The following is a 27,545-nucleotide window of genomic DNA, read 5'->3' on the forward strand; positions in this document are numbered from 1 at the left end:
GAGAAGCAGAGAAACAGTGAGTCTCAGCCTAGGATCCCTGGCCTTTCTCCCTGAGCCTCTGCCTTTATTGGAGGTTGTGCCCTGGGTGTGATTAAACATCTGTATGTATTGATGCATCAACATTAGTTCTACAGCATCTGAGTTAGGTTTATGTCTCAAGCATGTAATTGAAATGGATTCTAAGTTTCTACTCAGTTTTTCAAATCTAACATGCACCACCTAAATGTATTACATTTGATGACCAATACTTAATAACTCACACTCAACTCAACTGAGCTGTATGTGAATATACAAATATTCAGATTTTAAAATTATTTTTGTAGTTATTCCTACATAATTTGGAGAGTGCATAAATATTCTCATATATACAAATACTCTCATACTCCCACATAAAAGAGCCTCAAAGAAAGGTCACCGTCTAAATGGCTTACATGTATATATGCATATATGAAAAAAAGTTCCACCAGAATACTTGTTGATGAGAAGGCCATCAAATAAATAGCATCAAGTAGTAGCATCTATAAAGAGTAGGTCATGTACAAGACTATCTCTACAGGCAGAACTGACATAGTTTTATACAGGAGGATACATATGAATCAAAGTCAAGCCTGGGAGCTTTGTGTTCCACTTACCACAGTATATTAACATCTCTTTTGTATATATCACCTTCTCCCTTACTCTGTGACATTTTTCACTGATTTTTCATATAGAATAGTAATGATTAATTATTTTGTGACTCTTAAAAACTGGGATGGCTTGGATAAGCACAGTGGCAATTCAGGAACACACACCTAGAGAAATTTCTAAGAATGTTTCTTTAATAAAACTTTAAATCTTCTCAGTATCTCCAACAATTGCTGGTGTAGACAGCGACGGCAGCCCTGAAGATGTCATTGTCATCCTCAACAGCCCCACTTCTCTGGTCTGTGAGGCGTATTCCTATCCCCCGGCTACCATCACCTGGTTCAAGGATGGCGAGCCTTTAGAATCCAACCGGAATATCCGCATTCTTCCAGGTATGGAAATTCACTTTGATAGAATTTAGCCTTGAAAGAGTAAATATGTAGACTGAGTTTATTCCTCTTTAATACTTGCCAGTGTGTATGAAAGGAGAAAGCACTAAAAACTGTAATTATTGTCTTTAAGACATTTGACCTACTGTGGAAGAGAGATAATGGTGAAGACTTATTATCACCATGAAGTTGAAAACAACCGTGCATGATGAACGGCGGAGGGCTATGAAAAATGGGGTAGTGTCAAGTTTTATAAAAATTCAGAAGACAAAGTGGCCATTGTGGACTTAAATGGTCAGAAAAATCTTCACTGCTTAACCAGAATATGGGCCTAATTTTTTTTTTAAGTATTAGAATTTAATTGGTTGGTGATAAGTTGGGAGAGGTTCCAGATGCAACAAGATGACTAGTGGACAAAAGACAGCAAGTGGGAAGAGCATGGCCAGGTGCAGTCACCACTTATGGGGAAGCATTGTGAAGAAACCTGAAGACAGTGAGGGAGGAAGCTGAACACTATTTGGACCTCTGGATTAGTTTAACTTCATACAATGAACAGTTGAAAACTATTGACAAGTTTTTAAAAAGATATATTTTATATTTATTTATGCATATGTGACTTGGAGGGCATACATGTACACATGTGGGGGTAACTGAAGAATCTACCAGAGGGCATTGGATCCTGTAGAGCTGAAATTCCAGGCAATTGTGAGCCACCCAACATGGGTTCTGGGAACTGAACTCAGGTACTTTTGGAAGAACAGCAAGGACTGTTAACCACTAAGCCATTCCCCCAGCCCCTGTTGACAGTTTTTAGGGAGAAAAGTACCATATTCAAAACTGTGTTTTAGCAAAATGAATATCTGATAGGCCAGGTCAATTAGAGGAACACAGTGGCAAAGGCAGGGACCTTCTTATGAAAGTATGAAATAGAGAATGTGGAACCTTCCTTTTCCATGCTAACAATTGCCAATTGCTCCATGGCTATGGGTGGGACTGAGTGCCCAGCTAGCCCTCTCTGCTGAAACTTGTTCTGATTTGGGCTTGCACAGGCTCTGTCCCTGGTGAGTCAACCTCAGTCCAGTTGGAAGACCACACACCTCAAACTATTTTAGTTAGCGCAAATTTGTCTTGAATATTTTTGAGATTTGCTTTTTTTTCTGTTATGTTTTGATTCTTTTTTTTTATATATTTGAGTTTTAATTTTACATATCAGCCATGGGTTCCCCTATCCTCCCCCCTCCCACCCCCGCCCCTACCTTTCCCCCAGCCCCTCCCCTCCATTCCCATTTCCTCCAGGGCCAAGACTCCCCTGGGGATTCAGCTCAACTTGGTAGATTCAGTACAGGCAGGGCCCGTCCCCTCCTTCCAGACTGAGCAAAGTGTCCCTGTGGAAGTCCCAGGTTCCAAACAGCCAGCTCATGAACTAAGGACAGGTCCTGGTCCCACTGCCTGGGTGCCTCCCAAACAGTTCAAGTTATTCAATTGTCTCACTTATCCAGAGGGCCTGATCCAGTTGTGGGGCTCCACAGAAAGAAGCAAAGTGCTAGAGAGGCCCTAGAAATCCACAATGATACATCCACTGTAGACTACTGGCAATGGTCGAGAGAAAGCCTGATCTGACCTAGTCTGGTGATTAGATGGCCAAACACCCTAAGGGTTGTGCTGGAACTCTCATCCAATAACTGATGGAAGTGGATGCAGAGATCCTTGGCCAGGCCCCAGGTGGAGCTCCAGGAGTCCAATTGTCGAGAAAGAGGAGGGACTGTAAGAGCGTGAATTAGACCAAGATTGCAAAAGCACAGGGACAAATAGCCAAACGAATGGAAATACATGAATTATGAACCAAAGGCTGTTTTTTTTTTTTTTTAAGGAGACAAAGTTGGGTGGACAAGGAAGGTATGTTGATCAGGAAAGCTGTGGAGGAGTTGAATATGATCAGAATACATTGTACAAAACTGGAACTGAAAATAAAATATTTTTATGTAGGCCCCATGTGTATTGTGGTTTATTTTACATCAAATATCTACCACTAAATTGACATTCATTTAAAAAAAAAAAAGCAATGTTTAGCCAGGTGGTGGTGGTACACATCTCTAATTCCAGCACTTGGAAGGCAGAGGAAGGTAGATCTTTGAGTTCAAGGCCAGCCTGGTATACAGAGAAAGTTCCAGGACAGCCTGAGCTACACAGAGATCCTATCTCAAAAAAAAAAAAAAAAAAAAAAAAAAGGAAAATAAAGAAGAGGAGGAGGAGAAGAGAAAAGACAAAAAGAATCAATATTCTCAATAAAATAAATTTATAGCAGGTTATAGCAGTTTGTACATTGCCCACTTCTTTCTTTTATGTTCCTTAATATTTTAGGAGGCCGCACTCTGCAGATACTGAACGCACAAGAAGACAATGCTGGAAGATACTCGTGTGTGGCCACTAATGAGGCTGGGGAAATGATAAAGCACTATGAAGTGAAAGTCTACAGTAAGTTCCAAAAGATCACTTTATCTCACCTCTGCCTGAAGATTTCTAGCTCTTTCTTTATTTTTATTTTTAAAAAAATTTATTCATTTACTACCAACCACAGATCCTCTTCTTATCCTTCCTCCTGCTCCCCACCCAACCCTCATCTTTCCTCCCCCTGCCTCACCCCCCTCATCCCTACCTCCAAAAGAATGGGTTTTCTCATGGGGAGACAGCAAAGCCTGGCACATTCAGTTGAGGCAGGACCAAGCCCCTCCCTCCCTGCATCAGTGGTGAGCAAGGTGTCCAACCATAGGTAATGGGCTCCAAAAAGCCAGCTCATGCACCAGGGATAGATCCTGATCATATTGCCAGGGGCCCCTCAAACAGACCCAGCTACACAACTGTCTCCTCTATGCAGGGGGTCTAGTCTAGTCCTATGCAGGTTCCACAGCTGTCAACCTAAAGTTCTTGAGTTTCACTGAGCTTGGTTCAGTTGTCTCTGTAGATTTCCCCATCATGATCTTAAACTCCCTTGCTCATATAATCCCTCTTCCCTCTCTTTGACTGGACTCCCAGAGCTCAGCCTGGTGCTTGATTATGGATCTCTGCATCTGCTTCCATCAGTTACTGGGTGACAGTTAGGGTAGTCACCAATCTGATTACCAGGGTAGACCAGTTCAAGCACTATTGCTAGTAGTCTAATCTGAGGTCATCCTTGTGGATTCCTGGGAATTTTCCTAGCACCAGGTTTCTCCCTTTGCCTCATAATGTCTCCCCCTATCAAGATGTCTCTTTTATTGCTCTCTTACTCCGTCTTTCCCCAAGCTCAACTGTCCTGTTCCCTCATGTTCTCATCCCCCATCCCCTCCTCTCTATTGCCCCCTCTTCATCCCCAGTTTACTCATGGAGATCTCTTTTTCCCCTTCCCAAGATGATTCATGTGTCCTTCTTAGGGTCCTCCTTGTTTCCTAGCTTCTTTGAAGCTGTAGGTTGTAGTCTGGTTATCCTTTGCTTTACATCTAGTATCCACTTATGAGTGAGTACATACCATGTTTGTCTATCTGGGTCTGGGTTACCTCACTCAGGAGTATATTTTCTAGTTCCATCCATTTGCCTGAAAATTTCATAATGTCATACTCCATTGTGTATAAGTACCACATTTTCTTTATTCATTCTTCAGTTAAGGGGCATCTAGGTTGTTTCTAGGTTCTGGCTATTATGAATAATGCTGCTATGAACATCGCTGAGCAAGTGTCCTTGTGGTATGATTGAGCATTTCTTGGGTATATTCTCAGGAGTGATATCCTTGCGTCTTAAGGGAGATTGATTCCCAATTTTCTGAGAAACCACCATACTGATTTCCAAAGTGGCTGTACAAGTTTACACTCCCACCAACAGTGGAGAAGTGTTCCCCTGCTCCACATCCTCTCCAACATAAGCAGTTGTCAGTGTTTTTGATCTTAGCCATTCTGGCAGGTGTAAGATTGTATCTCAGAGTCATTTTGACTTGCATTTCTCTGATGACTAAGTATGTTGACAAGTATGTTAAGCAATTCCTTAAATGTCTTTTGGATTCTTCTGTTGAGAATTCTGTTTAGATCTATAGCCCATTTTTAAATTGGATTGTTTGGTATTTTGATGTCTAGTTTCTTGAATTCTTTATATATTTGGGAGAACAGCCCTCTGCCAGATGTGGGGTTGGTGAAGATCTTTTCCTATTTTGTAGGCAGTCATTTTGTCTTATTTACCATGTCCTTTGCCTTACAGAAGCTTCTCAGTTTCAAGAGGTCCCATTTATTAATTGTTGCTCTCAGTGTTTGTGCTACTAGTGTTATATTTAGGAAGTGGTCCCCTATGCCAATGCATTCTAGGCTACTTGTTACTTTCTGCTCTATCAGGTTTAGTGTAGCTTGGATTTATGTCGAGGTTTTTGATCCACTTGGATTTGAGTTTTGTGCATGGTGACAGATATGGATCTATTTGCAATCTTCTATGTGTTGACATCCAGTTATGCCAGCACCATTTGTTGAAGATGCTTTTTTTTTTCCATTGCACAATTTTGACTTCTTTGTCAAAAATTAGGCATTCGTAGGTGTGTGGATTTAATGTCAGGATCTTCAATTCGATTCCATTGGTCCACATGTTGGTTTTTATGACAGTACCAAGCTGTTTTTATTAGTATAGCTCCATAGTAGAGCTTGAAGTCAGGGATCAAGATGCCAGAAGTTGATTTATTGTAAAGGAGGGTTTTAGCTATCTTAGGTTTTATTTGTTTTTCCATATGAAGTTGAGTATTGTTCTTTCCAAGTCTGCGAAGAATTCTGTTGGGATTTTGATGGGGATTGCATTCAGTCTGTAGATTACTTTTGGTATGATTGCCATTTTTATTGTGTTGGTTCTACCTATCCATGAGCATAGGAGATCTGTAGCATGAATTGTTAGAAGGTCTTGTTAATAAAAGCAAACCTGAGAGCCAAATTTTGGGGTGAACGCTGAAAGATCAGAGAAACAGAACAAGCCACAGCTAACCACACCTTGCTAATTCCTCAGCTGATCTTGTTTCCTCAAACTGGAAGCCTCTGTGTCCTCATCCAAATGGATCTCAGCTGAACTGATGCTAAAAGCCTAAAAGCTCAACAAGACTCTAGTTCCTGGTTTTCACACCTTATATCCTTTCTGCTTCCTGCCATCACTTCCTGGGATTAGAGGCATGTGTCACCATGCCTGGCCATTTCCAGTGTGGCTTTGAACACACAGAAATCCAGATGGATCTCTGTATGCCACCATTTTCTGGCCTCTATGTCTATCTAGTGGCTGTTCTGTTCTCTGACCCCACATAAGTTTATTAGGGTGCACAATATATTAGGGGACATACTATCACCACAGAGATCTTTCCATTTCCTGATATCTTCTTTCTTCAAGGACTTAAAATTCTTATCATACAGGTCTTTCACTTGTTTGGTTAGAGTTATCTCAAGGTATTTTATATTGTTTGTGGCTATTGTAAAAGGTGATGTTTCTCCGATTTCTTTCTCAGCCCGTTTATCATTTGTATATAGGAGGACTAGTGATTGTTTTTTTTTAGTTAATCTTATATTCTGCAACATTACTGAAGGTATTTATCAGTTGTAGGAGTTCCCTGGTAGAATTTTGGGAGTCACTTATGTAGACTATCATATCATCCGCAAATAGCAAAAGTTTGACTTCTTTCTTTTCAATTTGTATCCTTTTCATCTCCTTCTGTTGTCTTATTGCTCTAGCTAGAATCTCAAGTACTGTGGGGATACATATAAGGATAGTGGACAGCCTTGTCTTGTTCCTGGTTTTAGTGGAATCACTTTGAGTTTCTCCCCCATTTAATTTAATGTTGGCTGTTGGCTTGCTATAAATTGCCTTTATTATGTTTAGGTATGTTCTTTGTATTCCTGATCTCTCCAAGACCTTTATCATGAAGGGGTGTTGGATTTTGTCAAAGGCTTTTTCAGCATCTAATGAGATGATCATGTTTTTTTTTTTTCTTTCAGTTTGTGATTTCTAGCTTTTTCAACCCCATTTTTCATCATTTTTCCTAATTATTTATACTGACACTCTTACTTATCTAGCTTGCCCCATCAAGGATGGAAGTTGCATTAAGTATCATGTCCATGCCCTCAGTTGCTTAAAGATGTGAAGAACCTCTTAAGATGGTTCAGTGACTAACATGTTTTGTTACTCAAGCATGAGGACCAGTGTTAAGAAGCCCAGAACCCATGTAAATGTCCAATGGATATAGAGGCATGCCTGCAGGCCCAGTACCTAAGAAGCAGACAGGAAATGCCCAAAACAAGCTGGCTAGCCACTCTAGTCAAAACAGTAAGCTCTGGGTTCAGCAAGAGACCCTGCCTCAATATATAATGTAAGGCACAATTGAAGAAGACACCTGGCATCAACCTTGGGGGTACAAAAGCATACATGTGCACATGTGCTCCCCCCACACCATCACACATATGTGTGCAGACAACATTTGTGAAGAGTCCATTGGATCCACTCTATTATCTACCTGCTGGAATGTTGTTTACATGCAGGTGCCTACTCCAGAGCTCCAAATGCGATCAAAAGTATTTGAGGGTTACCACAATGTACCCCAGCCTATAAGTAAAAGGCAAAGCTCATACTATCATTAATAGGGGCCACGTTGTAAATAAAGATTCCTGTGTTCTTGCTGTTATGTTATAAACAAAACATATTTTTCTGCTTGTCATTTTTACTTTGACTTGGTGCAATAATTACCAATACAGTATCTTTTATGGGTCACAGTTGGACTATGTGAGCCTGGATCAGATGAAAATATGTGACTTCTCTAGAAGTTTTATAATGATGAAAAATAATGGTATTTTTCTCCATATTGTATGTCTGAAAACTCCTGTTTCCTGGGGTGCTAACTGAGGTCTTTCATGGAAGGCCTGTGAAGAAATGCCCCTCATCTCCTTGAGACCTTGTTAATTGCTCCTCATTGTTATTTCTGTGGTAGACTGTGAATTAAAAAAAAAAAACAGTGTTTAACCCTTTAATATTTGTTTTGTGTAGTTCCACCCATCATCAAGAAAGGGGACCTTTTGGGGCCAGGCCTTTCCCCTAAAGAAGTGAAGATCAGGGTGAACAACAGCCTGACTTTGGAGTGTGAAACTTATGCCATTCCTTCTGCCTCGCTCCGCTGGTACAAGGATGGACAGGCCAGTCACAACTATGTTTTGTTTGTTGATTATTTCTTAAAGATTAAAATACCAATTTAAAAAGAAACAGGCAGGGGTGATTCAGAGATTGACCCCACCTACTGTGATATTAAAAGTAGTCAATCCTATGCCCCTTGAATCTGAAACTGCTTAAAAAATAAATAAAATGAAAAATATCCATGTTCAATAACTTTAGTATTGTTCCACTACTTAGAGGTAAGCAAGATTGGTTTTGTGTACATTAGCACTTGACTGTGAAAATCTGGCTGCCCTCCCGCTGGAGAATTAGAGGAACAGTGTGTTACCCAAATAAGTAAATTGTTATAGAGAAAAAGCACATGTATGATCCCAAAATAAGGACTAAATTTATTCAGAACTCTCTCTAAAAATCTTTAACTCTTTTACAAAAGATAGCATTTTTTATATCCTAAAATATGAGAAAATTAAGATATAAAGGCACACTGTGATTACCCTAGGGCAAAGAGAAATACAAAATACAAAATGAACTTGAGAGTGAAGGGGCAGCCACGGTAGGGGTTCAAGGGAGGAATGGTGGAAGGAGAAGTGATATAATTATATTTGAATTAAAAATGGTTTTTAAAAATAATCCCTTACATTTAAAAAAAATCAGGTCCTTCTGTTTATGATGTAAGCTTCAGAAGACACCCCCTATTCCTCACTCATTTCCTATTCTTTCTCACATGCTGTAAGGACACATGTGCTGATGCTCGGAGGCCAAAAGAGACTCTGTAGTTGCTGTTAACACTCCTAAATACAGATGTGAAACAGCTAAGCTGTGCCTTATCCGGTTTTACACATAATCAACCAAATGTCAGTTAAATTCCACTTGTAGAAGTTCAGGTCATAGGATGACTTAAGAGGCAAGAAAGATGTGGCTTCGTGTTTTCTTCCAATCCCACATGGATTCTGCTATATCAGCAGTGGGGGACCAGGGGGATCTTTTCCTATAAAATAAGCACGTATCATCTGGAAGCCATTGCAAAAGGAAAAATACAGAACTCCCACCATGCTCGGCTTCTGTTGGCTTTTCAGAGTGTAAGCGCACAGTGAGATGTGCTGTCAATTCTGTAAAGCCTTACTTTCAAACAAATAAGTTCCCTGTCCTTTGAAATTATATCATTAATTTGTTTTTAATTTTCTGTAAAGCCTTTTCTTCCCTTATGTTACTACACATAGAGAGAGCCACAAATGTAAGAACTAAGGAAACACCAGATTTTAAGTAGAAACTAGACTGCTTTCAAAACTCATTAAGAGTTGTTAAATTACAGCTTCAAATTCAGTCTCTGAAATTATACTGACTGACAATTCTAACTTTTAAAGGCTTGGGTTCGTTTCCTAAATTATGAGTAAGAAGTCAAATTTTCAATAAATAGTTTTCCATATCATTTTTTAGGTATTTCTTCTTTAACCAAAATTTAATAAAGTAGTATTTTTTTAGAAAACCATCAAAAGATATTGACAATATAAGGTATAATAATTTTGAATATATTCCTTACATTTTACTTAACCATGCCCTGAAATTTTTACTTTGATACAAGGATTTTAAACTGTGGTATGTTTATTTGTGATGTAATATTAATAAGGGTTTTTTGCATCCCAAATTATTTGAATCTCAACAGTTTGCTAGGTATTATTTATGAACAACAAATACAGACAAGAAAGAAACAGGCCAAAATTCTCTGCCCATGTAAATTTTCAGAGACAAACAATCAAACAAATAAAACCCTGAAAGAATTAAGTCAGTAAAACAGAATGTGACAGATGGGGTAGAAAAGTTAGTCAGAGAGCACACACACACACACACACAACTCAGCTCACAGCTGCCTATAACTCCAGCTCCAGCTTATGGCCTCTTCTAGCCTCTACATACACCTGCACTCATGAACACACACACACACACACGCACACACGCACGCACGCACACACGCACGCACGCACGCACGCACGCACATTTATGACAAGAGACACATATGTATGTCTGCCTTTGAGAGTAGAGGAATAAGTACTGTAGTGTTTCAAATGACAGAAGGAGAAAAGCTATTTCAAGATGAAGACAAGTTCCACTATGTCAAATACCACCAAGAAGAAAACACAAGGACAGTAGTATGAATGGTAAGTATAGCCACATGGATGTCATGGGTGACCTTGACTGTCTTTCTCATCAAGTAGAGAAGACAAAGGTTTGATTGGATCAGATTCAAGGGAAGATAAGAGAACAAAATTAGACACCATTCACATAGAAAACATTTTTAAATGGTTGGCTGTAAATTGCCTCAGAAAATCTGGAGGTAGGCTACAAGAACCACTCCTATAAGAATGAAACTATCTAGTGGGAAGAAATGAATAGACGCTGTTGTGGTTAAGAGAGGAAGTCAAAAAGCTGAGAGAATATGGCTTTGATTGGCAGTAGGCACTGAAATCACTAAGAATAATGAAGGGCATATCATTAGAATGAATGCCAGTGGATCAAGAATAAAATCTTCAAATAATGAAGGCAGATCTATAAGGCCCATTTCAACAAAGTATCATAACATAACAAGCCCTAGATTGTATATGAAATTAAGGATGTCTCTGCATTAATAACAATAATTTTAGATCAAATCAGATGGTAATAATGTCCTCAACTTTTAAAGTTTTCTTTATTATAGTTTTCTATGAAACTATCAACAAGACACACTTTTTAAATGCTTAATATTAGCTGGAGGCCTTCTGCTTTAATGGGTAGATGGACATTGTACTAAGAGCATGTTTCCTGTCATAAAGAACATATGAATGTGTCTCCCACAATTGGCTGTAAAATGTGAACCTTATCAGCTATAATTTGTAAGAGATAAAATTTGTATTACTTAGAAAACAGTTTGATCAAGTTAAATTAATTACTGCTATCTTGGATATTTTACATGTTTCCATTTATTAAAGAACAATAATGCCCATCATTTGCAGGGTATCTTAGCTTTACTAGCATGCTCCATGCTGACATTATTATAATTGAATCACAGCCCCTTAAGTCTGATGATCATGTTAACATCGCTGCAAATGGACACACTCTCCAAATCAAGGAAGCTCAAATATCAGATACTGGACGATACACTTGTGTTGCATCTAACCTTGCAGGCGAAGATGAGTTGGATTTTGATGTGAATATCCAAGGTAATACTACTATGCTTATTGCAGAATGATTTCCATGCTCGTTTAATGCAATGGAAATGAGATTTGACTTGGTTTACTTTGAAATCTTTTCTTCTCATAATAATATAAATTCATCATGAAATTTTAAACAAGAAATTATAGAAGAGAACAATCTCATAAACCTGTTTTAGATTTTATGTATATGAGTGTTTGCCTGCATGGTATGTATGCACACCACATGTATTCCTTGTGTCCATGGAAGAGGGTGTTGGATCTCATGGAACTGGAATCACAGATGGTTGTGAGGCATCATGTAGGTTCTAGGAACTGAGCCTGGGTCCTCTACAGGGGCAGCAAGTGCTCTTAACCACTGAGTCATTTCTCCAACCCCTTTCATTCTTAGTTTCTGTATTGCCTTCTGGTATTTGAAGGGACTGTTTCATTTCCAAAATTCAATGACAGACAATAGCCTTCTCTTACATTAGCATTGCCCTAACATTATATCATGAAGGTTATGTATCATATAATATTACTGCATGAAATACAGTAAAAGCAGTAATAATAGAATTCAGAGCAGACACCTTTTGAGTTGGTTGAGTACACCTATAATCTTTGTGTCTTGGACAAGTTACCAAACTATGTTAAGTCTATATCATTTGTCTTTAAAATTAATGCCTGATGGAATGCTGAGAATCATGCATGAGGTAAGGCACCCAAAGTGATTAAAAATAATATCTGTTATTGTTGATACTGCTATCCAGCAGAATTATTTTTGTCAGTGCTGCGATTGAGTCTAGGACCTTATTCATACTAAGTAAATTCTCTCTGAGCTATACCCCAGCCCTCAACATAACTTTTAAGAACTTTGCCTGTTTCATCAGTTGTATACTCAAATATTAATATAACCAGCCTCCTACAGTGAAATGTCTCCAGGTTTTCATTATTTATTAATAACACTATACCTAACATCTGGATCCACAAAATTTTCATACATCTTTAATTTTTCATATGTGTCTAAAACTTGAAAATTCAGGCCAAACTCACACACTCTTGAAATTCCTTTAGTGTACAGAGAATTTATTTCTGATAAAGCTCACACCTGCTATCAGAAAAGAATGAGAATGCCCTATTTTTAATAGTTTAGTCCTGATTGTTTATCTTATTTAACTTCCTTAGTAAGACAGATCATTGATACTGGCATCAAATGAGCCCATATATTTTTTTTCTGTGTGTGCCTTAAAATTAGCTTTTTCTGCAGCATCACATTTCTTGCCACATTCCTCTTGGGTCCCAGTGTTACTCAGGTGGCAGGGTCTTCCGAGAGGAACTACTAAAACAAGTGCTGACTCTGAGTCCCATAGATTTTATTCTTCCACCCATGGCTACTCTCTGTCTGGCTGCTGTTGGAAAAACATATACATACTTAAAAATATTTTGGCATTGTCTAATTTATAAAATCCACATATATTTGTCAAGATGCCGTCAAAAGTCTTTGATGTATTAAGAGTGGCAGTCCCGCTGTGAAGAGATGTCATGCTTTCCCTCCACAGTGCCTCCAAGTTTTCAGAAACTCTGGGAAATAGGAAACATGCTAGACACCGGCAGGAGTGGTGAGGCCAAAGATGTAATCATCAACAATCCCATTTCTCTGCACTGCGAGACAAATGCTGCTCCTCCCCCAACTCTGACTTGGTACAAAGATGGCCGCCCTCTGACATCCAGTGACCGAGTATTGATTTTACCAGGTAAAAACTGCCATGTAAAGGCAGGAATCTCTGCCAGGTGTGTCTCTTCTCATTTATTGGCCCAGTTCACTCTAATTTAACCAACACTCATCCCTATATAGAAGAGTCTACTGGAGAATTTGACAGTCGAACACTTGAACTCACTTTCCAGATCTGTTCCACAGTTGTTATCAGTTTATACAAAGCTTTGAACTTCCTCACTCCTCTTCTTCTCTATTGGTTCCTTTAGTCAGTTTGGTTTCAATGCAACATTAATATAAATTCTAATGTATGTTTGCAAATAGTTATTGTTTATATTGATTGTATTTTTATGAGCAGTAATAGTAAAGATTTTTAGTTGCAAGTACTTTAATTATTACATAATTTGCTGACAGAAAAGATGCTTAACTTTTGGGGAGTAATATTTTTGAGGTTTCAGTATACAAATACCAGGATTTGTTAAAACTCAAAAATTATGACTTTAGGGTCAATTAGCGTCAATGTCGTAGTGCAAAGTGAACCCAAATTAACTAAAGAATATCTTTTTAAAGTAAAAAAAAAATGAAAATAGAAGCAATAGCTATGGTAGCTCTATGTAATATATGACCTTAATTGGGTCTAGGTCTAGTAAAAATGAATGAAATGAATATTGTGACAATAATCTAAAAGAGGCTATAGATTTAGTACAAGTGATTTTTCAAAACTCCAAGTTTCCTGGTTTTGGTTGTTGTATTATAGTTTCATGAAGGATTATAATTATTTCTATGAAATTGAGATCTGTGAGTATATAGTTTCAAGAAGTCATCAGGCCTCCAACTTAATGAAATGGTTTAGGAAAATATTCTATCCATATGATACAAGAGATAAATAAAATGATATGTAACATTAATTATTGGTGAATACAGAAATGCAAATTTTATTGTAACTGTTACAACTATCCTCTAAATCTTATTAGCAACATTAAAAATTTTACAAATACACAGAGCTTTTTTTCCCCTGAGATTGCACAGGACATCTTGAACAAAACATATATAGTAAAGTACACCTTACTTTTTTAGATCCCTGGATATATGTCTTCAAATGAGTTTTGGTAGGAAACATTGAAAAAGATAATTAAAAATACTCAAAAACTGCACAAAGAAAGCAACACCACCCAGTAACGTTCCATCCATCCAGAACATGATGGAGGGTACAGAGTAGCCTTCTTTCCTCCAGGAGAATTGACACCCGACATCCATTTCTCCAAAAGTCTGACTTGTATTACAGAATTGGATAACTTCTTAGCAATCCAATATTTGCTGTGAAAATAGATATTTTTTTTTTATTTAAGAAGGAAAAACTTTATTTTACTTACTTATACTACTTACAAAACTCAGTACAATGTTGCTGTTAACTTTTTTGGTATTATTATTATTATTATATTTGTGTTTTAATTTTACACATCAGCCATGGGTTCCCCTGTCCTCCCCCTCTGCCCCCCCCCCCACCTTACCCCCATCCCCTCCCCTCTATTCCCATCTCCTCCAATTGAATAGCTTGAACTGTTTGGGAGACATCTAGGCTGTGGGACCAGGACCTGTCCTTAGTGCATGAGCTGGCTGCTTGTAACCTTGTGCTTACACAGGGACACTTTGCTCAGCCTGGAAGGAGGGGACTGGACCTACCTGTACTGAATCCACCAGGTTTAAATGAAAATAGATATTATCTGAGATAAAATCTCAGTGATTAAAGTAAGTGGGAACATTGACAAAAATAAATAAATAAATGTAATTCATTAGACCTGGAGAAAAAGTGTAACTCTGACCATGATCTGCGTTTGCTCTAACATTTGGAGAAGTAACATATTAGGCTATATTTTCAGGAGGGCGAGTGTTGCAGATTCCCCGGGCCAAAGTAGAAGATGCTGGGAGATACACATGTGTGGCTGTGAACGAGGCTGGGGAGGATTCCCTTCAGTATGACATCCGTGTACTCTGTAAGTTTGTTTTCTTTTGTTGATTAAGCACTTTTCACTCCGAAATATTTTTCAGTGGCTAATGTTTGCAAGATGTTACCCTAAGCACATTAGAAACTATAAAGGTAACCAGAAATTGATACTTCTTAGTTTTGTGTGCAAACTAAGAATGCATTAGTACATCAGTCGGGACTTCTAAGAGCTCAAATGACAAAATGGGAGAGAGAGGTGGAGGTAGGGAATGATTATTGAGTCCCAAACTTGTAAAGCCTCAGAGTGGAGTAATCTGCAATCAATCATTTCTGACTTCCTTGGCTCAAAAGAGGTCCAGGCTATCCAGATTTTACCTTTCTATTTCTCTTGACCTTGTATTATTGTTGTTGTTGTTAATGTCATTCTCTGACAAGCGGTTCCCTGGGGTAGCAAGGTGGACCTTAGCAGCTCTAGATTGACTTCTTCCAGGTTTCACACTGAATGACAGTTTTCCTGTCTACTGTTTATAGGCAGAGTCCTAGAACTGACTGTTCCTCAGCCCTGTGTGACCACATATGCATCTTTGAATTCACCACAGACACCAAGAGTCTGGTGTTCTAGTGATGAGATAGATCTACTTCTTGAGCCTGCTCTGGAGCCAGAATCAGCTCCTTCTGCTACATGGCCATCAAGGGGAAGAAGTACGGTTTCCTTAAGACAAGTTGCCTTACTAGAAGCAGGATGTAGGTGCATTGGTAGACTAAGCTAGTGAAGGGTCCACAAGGATATTCTGGTTGCTTTCTATTGCTATGATAAAAACCATGACCAAAAGCAACGTGGGGAGAAAAGGGTTTACTTTGCTTACATATCCCAACTCTCGTTCTGTTGAGGGAAGCTAAGGCAGGCGCTCAAGGCAGGAACTAGGAGGCAGGAACTGAAACAGAGACCTTGCAAAAATGCTGCTTGCTGGATCGTTCCTTATGGTTTGCTCAGCCTGGGTTTCTACACAACCCACAGCCACTTGCCTCTGGGTGACACCTCCCAGAGTCAACTGAGTTTTTCCACATCAATCACTAATCAAGAAAAGTAGTCCCACAGGCTTGCCCACAGTCCAATCTGATGAATTCTCAACTCCTCAATTGAGGATCCCCCTTCCCAGCTATGCCTCGATTTGTGCAAAGTTGATAAAAACTAGCCAACACACAGTCAAAATGAAAGGTTTTTATGCAGAAGTGTTGAAACGGTGTGAGGGAATAGACACTCATCTCAGAGTATAACTGAGACTTTCATGCCAGGTGGTTGAGACAGTGATAGCAAGGTTAATAAAAGTAGAGATCAAGGGAAAGCAGGAGGGATTGGAAGGAATAAAAGGAGGTAAGGAAGGAAGGAAGGAAGGAAGGAAGGAGGGAGGGAGGAAGAAAAGAAGGAGAGAAGGTAGGTATGTTAAATCTGTCATGATTCTAGATTAATCCCAGTACTCGGGTGGATCTCTATGAGTTTGAGCCCAGCCTGGTCTACAGAGTGAGTTCCAGGACAGCCAGAGCTACACACAGAGAAACTCTGTCTTGAGAAGAAAGAAAGAAAGAAAGAAAGAAAGAAAGAAAGAAAGAAAGAAAGAAGGAAGAAGAAGAAGGAAGGAAGGAAGGAAGGAAGGAAGGAAGGAAGGAAGGAAGGAAAGAAAGAAAGAAAGAAAGAAAGAAAGAAAGAAAGAAAGAAAGAAAGAAAGAAAAGAAAATAGAAATAGGAACTGTTACAAAGGACAAAGAATTAAACCTAGACTATAGATCCCATAACTGCCCACAGTCAAGTGATATTTAAAGACAAGATTTCCAACAGGAAAAAAGGATATACTTTTTGACCAAAGAATATCATCAGGAAACATTTGTGGATAAGAGAAGGAAAACATAATAGAAGAGGAAAATCATGGAATGAGGGAAGCCCAGGAGACAGTTATGCCCAGATTCTGACTGTTAGAACAAGTTGTCAATGAATGGGTTTTCAATGCTGAATGTTAAAATGAGTTTCAGAAAGCAAAAGCCTTTGGCTTTGAATCTTCAAGTCTGTTTGTGAGGTTTAACAGAACAATTTAGGTCATGTGATGTGCATCAATTATCCACAGAACAAGGATAATTTTTGATCATGCATTAGACATAATGAAATAAAATAGAGACAGGGCATAGAATGGAGCTGGCTGGAAAGCAAATTTAAGAGATTTCAACTTACCCATAGGCCAAGGGCAGGAAATAATGAATGTAAAGAGGCTCATTAAAGTTTCAAGAATGTGTGTGGAAAGCAGGGGTGGAGGAATTCACATCGTGAGCCAAGGGCATGTATCAAAATAATGGAACAAGGAACTGAGATGGCAATAAGCCTTTGGGGGATATGGAGAGATATTAGAGTGGAAAGAAAGAGGATATGACAAAACACATATCAAATATATTTAACAAAACTGTTAAGTATAAGTGTAAAACAAACAGGGGCAGGCTTGGAATGCCAGCCTGTGGCAAACAGAGAAAGTCAGCAGTGGTGGTGGCTATGGGGATCTGATGATTATAGTAGGAACCATTTGACTCAGTGATTGCTTTCAGTCACCACCCTCAGAACTCTGCAGGCAGGAATATTAGATGGACGGATGGATGGATGGATGGACGGATACATACATACATACATACATACATACATACATACATACATACATACATAGATGATAGAGATAGTGGTATGGCCTGTCTGGAAGTTGAAACAGATGTCATAGGTCTACACTGTGGGTGCCAGGGAGCAATAGAGCTCCAAGTATCAGCACCATAACACATCACTTAAGTGACCCACTATGGGTGGGGGCTGGGCATGAAGAAAGCAGCCTGAGGAGAGGCTGATGGGCTGATTATAAAGAGGGAAGGTGGGAGCACTAGACATTTCTATGCAAAGAGCAGTCTGTAAAAGACCAAAAAAGAGGTAGAAGACAGAAAATATTAAACTTAAAATCATATTTTTGGACATATTTATTTGACAGTTATCAGTTGACTGCTCAGTGTGTAACAGGTCCTGTGCTGGGCATTGGGGATCCAGAAATGGAAGGCAGTGAATATCAGTGAAATGGTCTAACTTTAAATGTGAGTGTATGCAAAATAACATTGAAGTTCTGCCATGTGCTTTGCAGTAATGATTATTTTCTTTAGAGAATTTCAACCTAATTGTTGGAGAACCAAATACCATAGGCTGTGTCTACATTAAACATGCACTGGTTGTTGAAAACCTCGTGTGTTTTAACAGAGTGCAACAAAAATTAATCAAGCTTGACAGTGATTGCTTACTTTGAAAATAAATATCTGGTTTTATGAGTGTTGCCAACGCAATCTCCTATTTGACTGAACCTTTCCAGTTTCTATTCTACAGACAATGTGTGATTTTTCATAAGTGAAATGAATATAAATTATAGAGCACTGTTTTAAATGTGTTGGGGAATATAGGGTGAAATTCTAGGACTTTAATGTGCTTAAGGAACATCTGGAGAGCTTTTTCAGCCAGCCATTCCTTGTCCATCCTCAGAGATGGCTATGGAAGAGGTGTGGGTGAGGTCCATGAATATGAGTCTAACTAAGCTCCCAGGAGATGCTGATACATGTTCCCCTGATGCTGCTCTTGGAGCTGGGAATAGCCCAGGTTATCCCCTTACAAAGACTAACTCTTAACAGCACAAATTCACTCTAAAATCTGTAATCTATCCAGCTTGTCCTGATGACAAAGTGGTGTAGCATGACTTACTAAAGTCATTGTGGCCCATCAGAATGTCTCTGTCACAACCATTTCTCAGTGCCACCAGTTATCAAGGGAGCAAAAGGTGATCTTCCAGAAGAAGTCACTGTGCTGGTTAATAAGAGTGCACGGATGGAATGTTCATCCAGTGGTAACCCAGCACCGAGGAATTCCTGGCAGAAAGATGGACAGCCCTTGTTGGAAGATGAACATCATAAGTTCCTATCTGATGGCAGGATTCTTCAGGTAAAAGGAAAAAATCTAATTTTAATACAGTGTTTTGGACATTGTGATGGTTGTCTTCTAGATTAGTAAAAATATTAAGTTATGAACATATTTGTTTATCTATAACTATCAAGATTGATATTTATAATTAACTATCAAAAGCATACAAAATTATTCCCTATTCTTCCCTTACAATTAGAAATGACCACAGTGACATTTTTGTGTAAATTCTTCTAGAATATCTATACACACACACACACACCCCTAAGTTTAACAACATATTTTTTTATTTATGTATGTAATGATAACATTCTAGGTGATAAAAGGCTTCCTATAGATTAGATTCATCCTTTGTTGGCCTAGGCAGTGGGAAGTCATAAAGTGAACCTTGTAAATATACTGTACTGCTGTTTGTCAATTGATATGTTCATTTGTCCATTCAAATGTCCTAAAAGAAAGTTGTAGTCTGTAGACACATAGTAGTGCCTTTGTTAGGGTAAAGTGTAATTAAATTACCAGTGAACACAATAAAAATGTTTCCTTGGCTCATAAATCCAAGCATAAAAGTGGATCCAGCACAGGACATCTGTTCTTTAAAAAAAAAAAAAAAAAAAAAAAAAAATCAAGCTCACTGCTTATAAATAAACTTGAAATTTAGAGCCTTATCTACACTTGAATATATCTGTTTGATGACCACACAGCCTCTACCACAATGCCTAAATTTTTTTTTATATCTAGGGCTGTAGATGCAGTGATGAGTAGAAGTTTCTTCATAATAAACATTCTGCTGTATATTATTTAACTACACAGGATACATTAAGACAAATTCCTCCAAAACCTAATGACTTAGAACAATCAGAATTTTTCTAGATTTTAAGTCCACTGGTTCTATAGGTAGTATTTCAGATCTCAATTTATTCAGGTGTCAGCAAAGCTGTGAGTTGAATGCCCACTGGGATTATCTGTCTGGCATCGTAGAATACAATGGGAGCTGATTTTTGTCCCTCATGATCACACCCTCCAGCAGGCAAGTCATGCTTCCTTAGAGATGGTAGTGGCAAAATTTCCAATAAAGCGAGCAACAGTGCAGACACTTTCGATTAACTGAAGTGAACAGCACCATTGCCTCAGAAATTCTCCTGGCCATTCACAAATCTACCTCTTAGGGGGGACTTCAGAGTTATTTTTCAGACTCACAGACAGGAAAGTGGGGAATAATTTAGGATAAATTGTAGTTTAAATTCAACAGATGTGTGTAAAAAAAAAAATCACCTTTTCTGATTGTAAGTTTTATAAATTGTTACATGTTTGCTTGACCTAACTAACTGAAAACAGCACAGGGATGGTCTGTCCTGCAGCTCCATGTGTTTACTTGCATTTATGGCTGGCATTCACTAGAAGGAATGCCTTTTGTTTGTTCTCAGTGGAAGAATATCACAAGCTCCTTTGTTAGCGATTTCATCTGCCATTTCTTTGTTTCCCCTAAGATTCTGAATGCTCAGATAACAGATATCGGGAGGTACGTGTGTGTCACCGAGAACAAAGCTGGGAGTGCCAAGAAATACTTCAACCTCAACATCCAAGGTGAGAGCGCAGTGCCCTGGACATCTGTCAGGCTCTGCATGACAAAGCAGGGAACCCAGGCTTCAGATCCCACAACCTGTGTTCTGTGTTTAACTTCATCAGTGTGTGAAGCTGCATGCATTCACTCTCCTCTCCATTTCCTCCTACAAAAACCAGAAAGAATTGCAAAATACAAATAGTCTAAGCTCCCCCCCCCCTTTTTTTTCCAAGACAGGGTTTCTCTGTGTAGCTTTGGAGCCTGTCCTGGAACTCACTCTGTAGATCAGGCTGGACTCGAACTCATAGAGATTCACCTGGCTCTGCCTCCCAAGTGCTGGGATTAAAGGTGTGTGCCACCACCACCCGGCTATCTAAGCCCATTTTTGTAGCATTTTCATCCCTCCAGAGAAAGCAGTTGCCTCAGCAGATGCAAAAGACTATGTGTTCTTGTGAAGGTCGCATCACTTGTGGATCTTGTGCTCCCAGATGTATCTACTCCTGCTCCTGTCTTCAAGTGCAGAGTTACATTGACTACATTCTGCTAGTATGCAGTATGCTCTGTGACTAAGAAGAAACCACCTTGTAGAGTTAAATAATTCCTCTTAAAAAGCAAACCATACCTAAATTGTGTTAAATTTAAGTTTTCACACATAATAATAATCTATTATTATAAATATTGATTTTTATTAAGAAAAAGTATAAAGGGAATTGGATGTCTATCATAAAAAGGCAATTTTTATGAGATACAGCTGCTTCCAAAGTATGAAATTAGAGTGATGAAAATTGTTAGAAGATCCACTTTGCATGAAATTCTAGTTCATTTTAGGAATATCTAAAGATTATCTTTTTTTATCATCTCAAAAAGCTTTCATTTGGGGCTGGAAGGATGGCTTGGTGATAAAGAGCATGAACTGCTTTGTAGAGGATCTGAGCTCAGCTCTCAGCACCTCCCCACTGGGTTGCCCACAACTGCCTGTAATTCAAATGCCAGCTGAATTGGATACCTCTGACCTTCATGGACACCCACACTCATGTGGGCCCTCCACATACAAATACACAGAATTAAAATATTTTTAAAAATTGTTTTCAAAGGTTTTCATTTAGCATGATAGCATGTTCTTACTTGGTGTGATGTATATGGCACATTGCATATATGATGTTTGCTATTGGTGTAATATATCTTTGCAAAACTCCTACCTTTATATTCTTCACACTTATAACACTAACACAGTATCAGTACTTTTAGGTATTTAGTGAGCAACTCTCAACTGGGCAAGTTGTTCATTGCTTTTTGCAGTACTAGGGACCAAACCAAGGGCCTTGAGCATACTAGGCAAGTGCTCTACTTCTGAGCTAGATCCCTGATCTTCTATCTGACCTAAACAGAAACAAGTGTGAATTCCCAGGAAGCATAAATTGAACAAATATGACTGTTGTAAAAGCACATGTTCTAATCTATATAGTACAATATAGGTTTAAAAATGTGTTGAGGAGCTGGGGAGATGGCTCAGCCAGGAAAATCCACATGAGTTCAGTCTCCAGCACCCACATAAACCTCTTACTGTAGCCATGAATATCTGTAGTCCCAGCCCAGGAGAGGTGGAGACAGGATGCTGCCTGGGGATAGCTGGCTAGTGGTCTTGCTAAACTGGTTAGTTTCAGGTCACTGAGAAGCAAGAAGAAGAAGAAAAGAAGACAGAGAAGAAGAGGAGGAGGAGGAGAGGAAGAGGAGGAAATGGAAGAGGAGGAGAGGAAGAAGAGGGGGGAGGAGAAGAGGAAGAGGAGGCAGGATGAAGAGAAGAAGCAGGAGTAAGAGGGAAGGAAGAGGAGGGGGAAGAAGAAGAGGAGAAGAAAGGGAGGAGCAGAAGGAGGAGAGGGAGAGGAAGGGGAGGAGGCGAGGAAGAGGAGGAAGAGTGAAGGGATAGATGGAAGGAAGGAAGGGAGGGAGGGAGGGAGAGAGGGAGGGAAGGAGGGAGGAAGGAAGGAAGGAAGGAAGGAAGGAAGGAAGGAAGGAAGGAAAGGAGGGAGGGAGAGAGGGAGGGAGGAAGGGAAGGAAGGAAGGAAGGAAGGAAGGAAGGAAGGAAGGAAAGAAGACTGAGGGGAAGGTAAGGGTAGGAGAGAATGGCCATGGGTAATAAGACAAGAAGAGTGACCTACACAGTAGAGAAGGCCTAGCTCATGGTGGGACTATGAATGTCTCTCTCCACCAATATTCCTGACTCCAAGGTTTCCTCCAGCCATGGGTAGTGACTTTGGTGTAGATACAGTGTAGATGTGAAATTCAGCATGTATCACATACATGTTAATTTTCATGGAACAACATTGCACTATCTCCTTTAGCCCATGGCCCCTCATCACATGCTGTGCAAAAGTCCCAATCTCTAAATAGCAAGTGGCAACCTACTCATTGCTAGATTGGTACAAGGTACTAAATCAAGTGGTTTTTGCCCATTATCTCTACTAATGATCTCAATGATTCTCAGTCATTTGTTGGCTTTTGATTCCCCTCTCATAGATGAAAATGTAAGGACCACTGAGCTTAAGAAACATGCTCCACCAACCCTGTTAGTGCTGGTGTGGGTGAGCCACCCCCAAAATTGTGAGCATGGGAGAGCTATCTCCACTTTTCATCTGTCTTGTGGTGGCATGAGTTGGGGAATGATGTACTCCCTCCTGCCCATCAATGCCTGAGGCAGGTGGAAGAGCTGGCCCTGTGGTGGTCATAAGAGTGGGAGAGCCAGCTCTGTTAGTGAAGGTGCAGGTGAGCCAGCCCTGAAGTTATAAGCATGGGAGAGCTGTCCCCATTTCACATCTGATGACCAACCCTACAGCTGCCTAGGCCCAGACCCAAGGTTGTGACTTGGCCCACCCAATCATCTACCCTATCTATGATCTGTTGGAGCACATGAAAGGACCTGACCTGAAGACCCAAAGCTGCAGGACCTCCACAACACAGGGCAAAAGCAGGATATCTATCGGGAAGGAGTCCTAGCTAGGGCTCAGTATCAATAGTGTAGTAGAAACCAGAGACCTTGAACTAGACCAATGACTCTTTGCAATGAACACCTGTAAAGACATGGACAAAGGGGTTCACAGCATGACTCACTGTGTCACACTGCAGCTTCCATGATGAGATTTTTAAGTTTACCCCTTTTTATTATATTTTTTCCTTTTTTCTCTTAAATTTTGTCTTATTGGGGGAGGTATAGGGGCAGAGAGTGGGTGTGAAGGGACGGGAAATGAATGGGGTCAAGATACATGATGTAAATGACACATAGAATTAATTAATTCATTATTTTTTAAGAAAGAAAGAAACATGCTCCAAGTGACATCATTCACAAATGCATAGTCAGCATTCTACACAGGCAGGTTGATTCACGACATTAAATAATTCGTTGCTCTCTGTTTGGGATATTCTTTTGTGTGTGATATATGCTGAATTTCACATCTACACTGTATCTACACCAAAGTCACTACCCATGGCTGGAGGAAACCTTGGAGTCAGGAATATTGGTGGAGAGAGACATTCATAGTTCCACCATGAGCTAGGCCTTCTTTACTGTGTAGGTCACTCTTCTTGTCTTATTACCTCATGTCCATTCTCTCCTACCTTTACCTTTCCCTCAAATGTCATGTGAGTCTTGATGTAGTCTGCTCTGTGTAGCTTTAACCACAGAAATATTTTCTTATAGTTTTGAGAGCTAGGAAGTTTAAGGAAGGTACTGGAAGTCTTTGTTTTCTGAAGAGGTCACATGTTGATTACAGGGTTGTCCTCACATGCCCTCACTTGGTCTTTCTTGTGAACACGCTTGTAGGGAAGAGTTTGTTTGCAAGTCTAGGGTCTCTTCATTTTACTTATTATTTTAATTAAAATATAATTACATCATTCCTCCCTTTCTCCTCCCTCCTTCCCCTCCCATCCCCCCCCCCCTCACCCAAATTCATGCTCTCATCTTCTTGAAGCGTTGTTATTACATAGCCACATCCATATAAATGAATAAATACATGAAAGCAGCCTTTGGGGTCCGTTTGGTGTTGCCTGCATGTATATGTTCCTAGAGCTGACCACTTTGTAGTGGATAAATAATCTGGGTATCCACTCTCTCAGCAGTTCTTAATTGCTTGTAGCTCTTCATTAAGTGTAGAGTTCCATGTGATTTCCCCCATGAATGTTAAGATGTCAACTATTGTTAGAAATATTCACAACTTTACACATCAGCCATGGGTTCCCCTGACTCCCCCCTCCTGCCCCATCCCTAACTTACTCCCAGCCCCTCCCCTCCATTCCCATCTCCTCCAGGGCCAAGACTCCCCTGGGGATTCATTTAAACCTGGTGGATTCAGTACAGGCAGGTCCAGTCCCCTCCTTCCAGGCTGAGCAAAGTGTCCCTGTGTAAGCCCAAGGTTTCAAACAGCCAGCTCAAGCACTAAGGACAGGTCTGGGTTCCACTGCCTGGGTGCCTCCCAAACAGATCAAGCTATTCAATTGTCCCACTTCTCCAGAGAGCCTAATCCAGCTGGGGGCTCCACAGCCTTTGGTTCATAATTCATGTACTTCCATTTGTTTGGCTATTTGTCCCTGTGCTTTTCCAATCTTGGTCTCAACAATTCACACTCTTACAGTCCCATCTCTTTCTCGACAATCGGACTCCTGGAGCTCCACCTGGGGCCTGGCTGGGGATCTCTGCATCCACTTCCATCAGTTACTGGATTAGAGTTCCAGCATGACAGTTAGGGTGTTTGGCCATCTAATCACCAGACTAGGTCAGATCAGGCTTTCTCTTGACCATTGCCAGCAGTCTACAGAGGATGCATCATTGTGGATTTCTGGGGACATCTCCAGCACTCTGCCTATTCCTGTTCTCATGTGGTCTTCATTTATCATGGTCTGTTATTCCTTGTTCTCCCTTTCTGTTCTTGATCCAGCTGGGATCCCCTGCTCCCCTAAGCTTTCTTTCCCTCGAACCTTAAAAAAAAGGAAAAAAAAATAAGATCAAAAATTTATAAATAGGATCTCATGAAACTGAAAAGGTTCTGTAATGCAAAAGATACTGTCATTGGGCTGGAGAGATGGATCAGAGGTTAAGAGCACTGCTTTCTCTTCCAAAGGTCCTGAGTTCAATTCCCAGCAACCTCATGGTGGCTCACAACCATCTGTAATGAGACCTGGTGCCCCCTTCTGGACTGCAGACATACATGTAGGAAGAATACTGTAAACATAATAAATAAATGAATGAATGAATGAATGAATAAATAGATAAATAAATAAATGAAAGAATGAATAAAGAAAGAAAGAAAGAAAAGAATTATTCACAACTTGTTAGGTAGCCGTCTCGTTGATATTTCATGACTATAGCTTTCCTGTTACAGCTAGAAGGTACAGTCTCACAGTATTCTGGATCCTTTGGCTCTTAAAATCTTTATGTCCCCCTTTTCATGCTCTCTGAGCCTTACATGCAGGCCTTGTGTTGCACATGTACCAGTGGGGGCCAGGAGTCTTACAGTCAATTGTTCTCTGCATTTGAATAATTCTGGCTTTCTGTAATGGTCTCCTGCTGCAAAAAGGATCTTCCTTGATGGGAGTGATGTAGGGTGTCTTTCCTTAAAGGACAGTAATCCTAAGTAATTAGGGCCCTGCCCCCATGACCTCATTGGACATTAATAACTTCCTTGAAAGATCCAGTTCTCAATACACCTGGTCTGGGAATTCAGGCATGAACATTTTTGTATCGAAGGATACATTTGGTTCTACATTTATTTCTCCCACCTGACATTCATGACACTTTTGATTCCTGGGCGCTCTAGAGAAGTGGCTAAGCAAAAGACGAGGAGACCTTGGATACTTTATTTTCAGATGTTTCTTCCAGGAACAAGCTGAGAAACTTTACGAACGATGCTAATATGCCTATGAATCAGCTTCCCTATTTATGATGTTAAGAATTCCGGTGATCAGATGGCTAAACACCCTAACTGTTGTGCTGGAACTCTCGTCCAATAACTGATGGAAGTGGATGCAGAGATCCTCAGCCAGGCCCCAGGTGAAGCTCCAGGTGTCCAACTGTCGAGAAAGAGGAGGGTCTGCAAGAGCGTGAATTGTTGAATCCAAGATTGCAAAAAGCACAGGGACAAATAGCCAAATGAATGGAAGCACATGAATTATGAACCAAAGGCTGTGGAGCCCCCTGCTGGATCAGGCCCTCTGGATAAGTGAGACAATTGAATAGCTTGATCTGCTTGGGAGGCACCCAGGCTGTGGGACCAGGATCTGTCCTTAGTGCATGAGGTGGCTGTTTGAAACCTTGGGCTTACACAGGGACACTTTGCTTAGTCTGGAAGGAGGTGACAGGACCTGCCTGTACTGAATCCACCAGGTTTAAATGAATCCCCAGGGGTGCCTTGATCCTGGAGGAGATGGGAATGGAGGGGAGGGGCTGGGAGGAAGGTGGGGGGGGGGGTGGGAGGGGGGAAGACAGGGGAACCCATGGCTGATGTATAAAATTTAAAACACATAATAATAAAGAAAAAATTTATAAGATGAATGTAAAAAAATCATAAAGGAAAAAAAAGAAATACTATCTCAAAAAAAAAAAAAACAGTAAAAATTTTAATACGAAAGATGTTTTAAAATCCAAAAGATGCATCAACATTGGGTCTGTCATGTGGTGGTATTGTGTTCCCCAAAATATTGTTCACACTAATAAATTTATCTGGGGTTAGAGAACAGACAGCCACTAGATACAGAGCCAAAAGTGGTGGCTAGAAAATGGGTCAGAGCAAGCCATAGCAGAAGCTGGGCAGTGGTGGTGCACACCTTTAATCCCAGCACTTGGGAGGCAGAGCTAGGTGGGAATCTGTGTGTTCAAGGATACAGCCAGCATGGAGACACACTCCTTTAATCCCAGGGAGTGATGGCAGAAAGAGAAAGATTATATAAGGAGTGAGGACTAGAAACTAGCAGCATTTGGCTGGTTAAGCTTTTAGGCTTTGGAGCAAGAGTTCAGCTGAGACCCATTCAGAT

At 40.0% G+C, this 27,545-nt stretch overlaps 1 protein-coding gene across 1 annotated transcript in view; it reads left to right on the forward strand.

Annotated features, from left to right (window-relative positions):
- The window catches only part of Hmcn1 (hemicentin 1), a 439,960-nt gene that overhangs the window by 312,935 nt on the left and 99,480 nt on the right, over positions 1-27,545 (forward strand). The window contains exons 50-57 of the mRNA XM_036202400.1: positions 843-1,016; positions 3,375-3,488; positions 8,037-8,182; positions 11,203-11,353; positions 12,883-13,077; positions 14,918-15,031; positions 18,798-18,985; positions 20,452-20,548. Of these exons, the coding sequence (XP_036058293.1) occupies positions 843-1,016; positions 3,375-3,488; positions 8,037-8,182; positions 11,203-11,353; positions 12,883-13,077; positions 14,918-15,031; positions 18,798-18,985; positions 20,452-20,548 (1,179 nt within the window). The remainder of the gene's footprint in view (positions 1-842; positions 1,017-3,374; positions 3,489-8,036; positions 8,183-11,202; positions 11,354-12,882; positions 13,078-14,917; positions 15,032-18,797; positions 18,986-20,451; positions 20,549-27,545) is intronic.

Source organism: Onychomys torridus, chromosome 11, assembly GCF_903995425.1.
Source record: "Onychomys torridus chromosome 11, mOncTor1.1, whole genome shotgun sequence".
Lineage (NCBI taxonomy): Eukaryota > Metazoa > Chordata > Mammalia > Rodentia > Cricetidae > Onychomys > Onychomys torridus.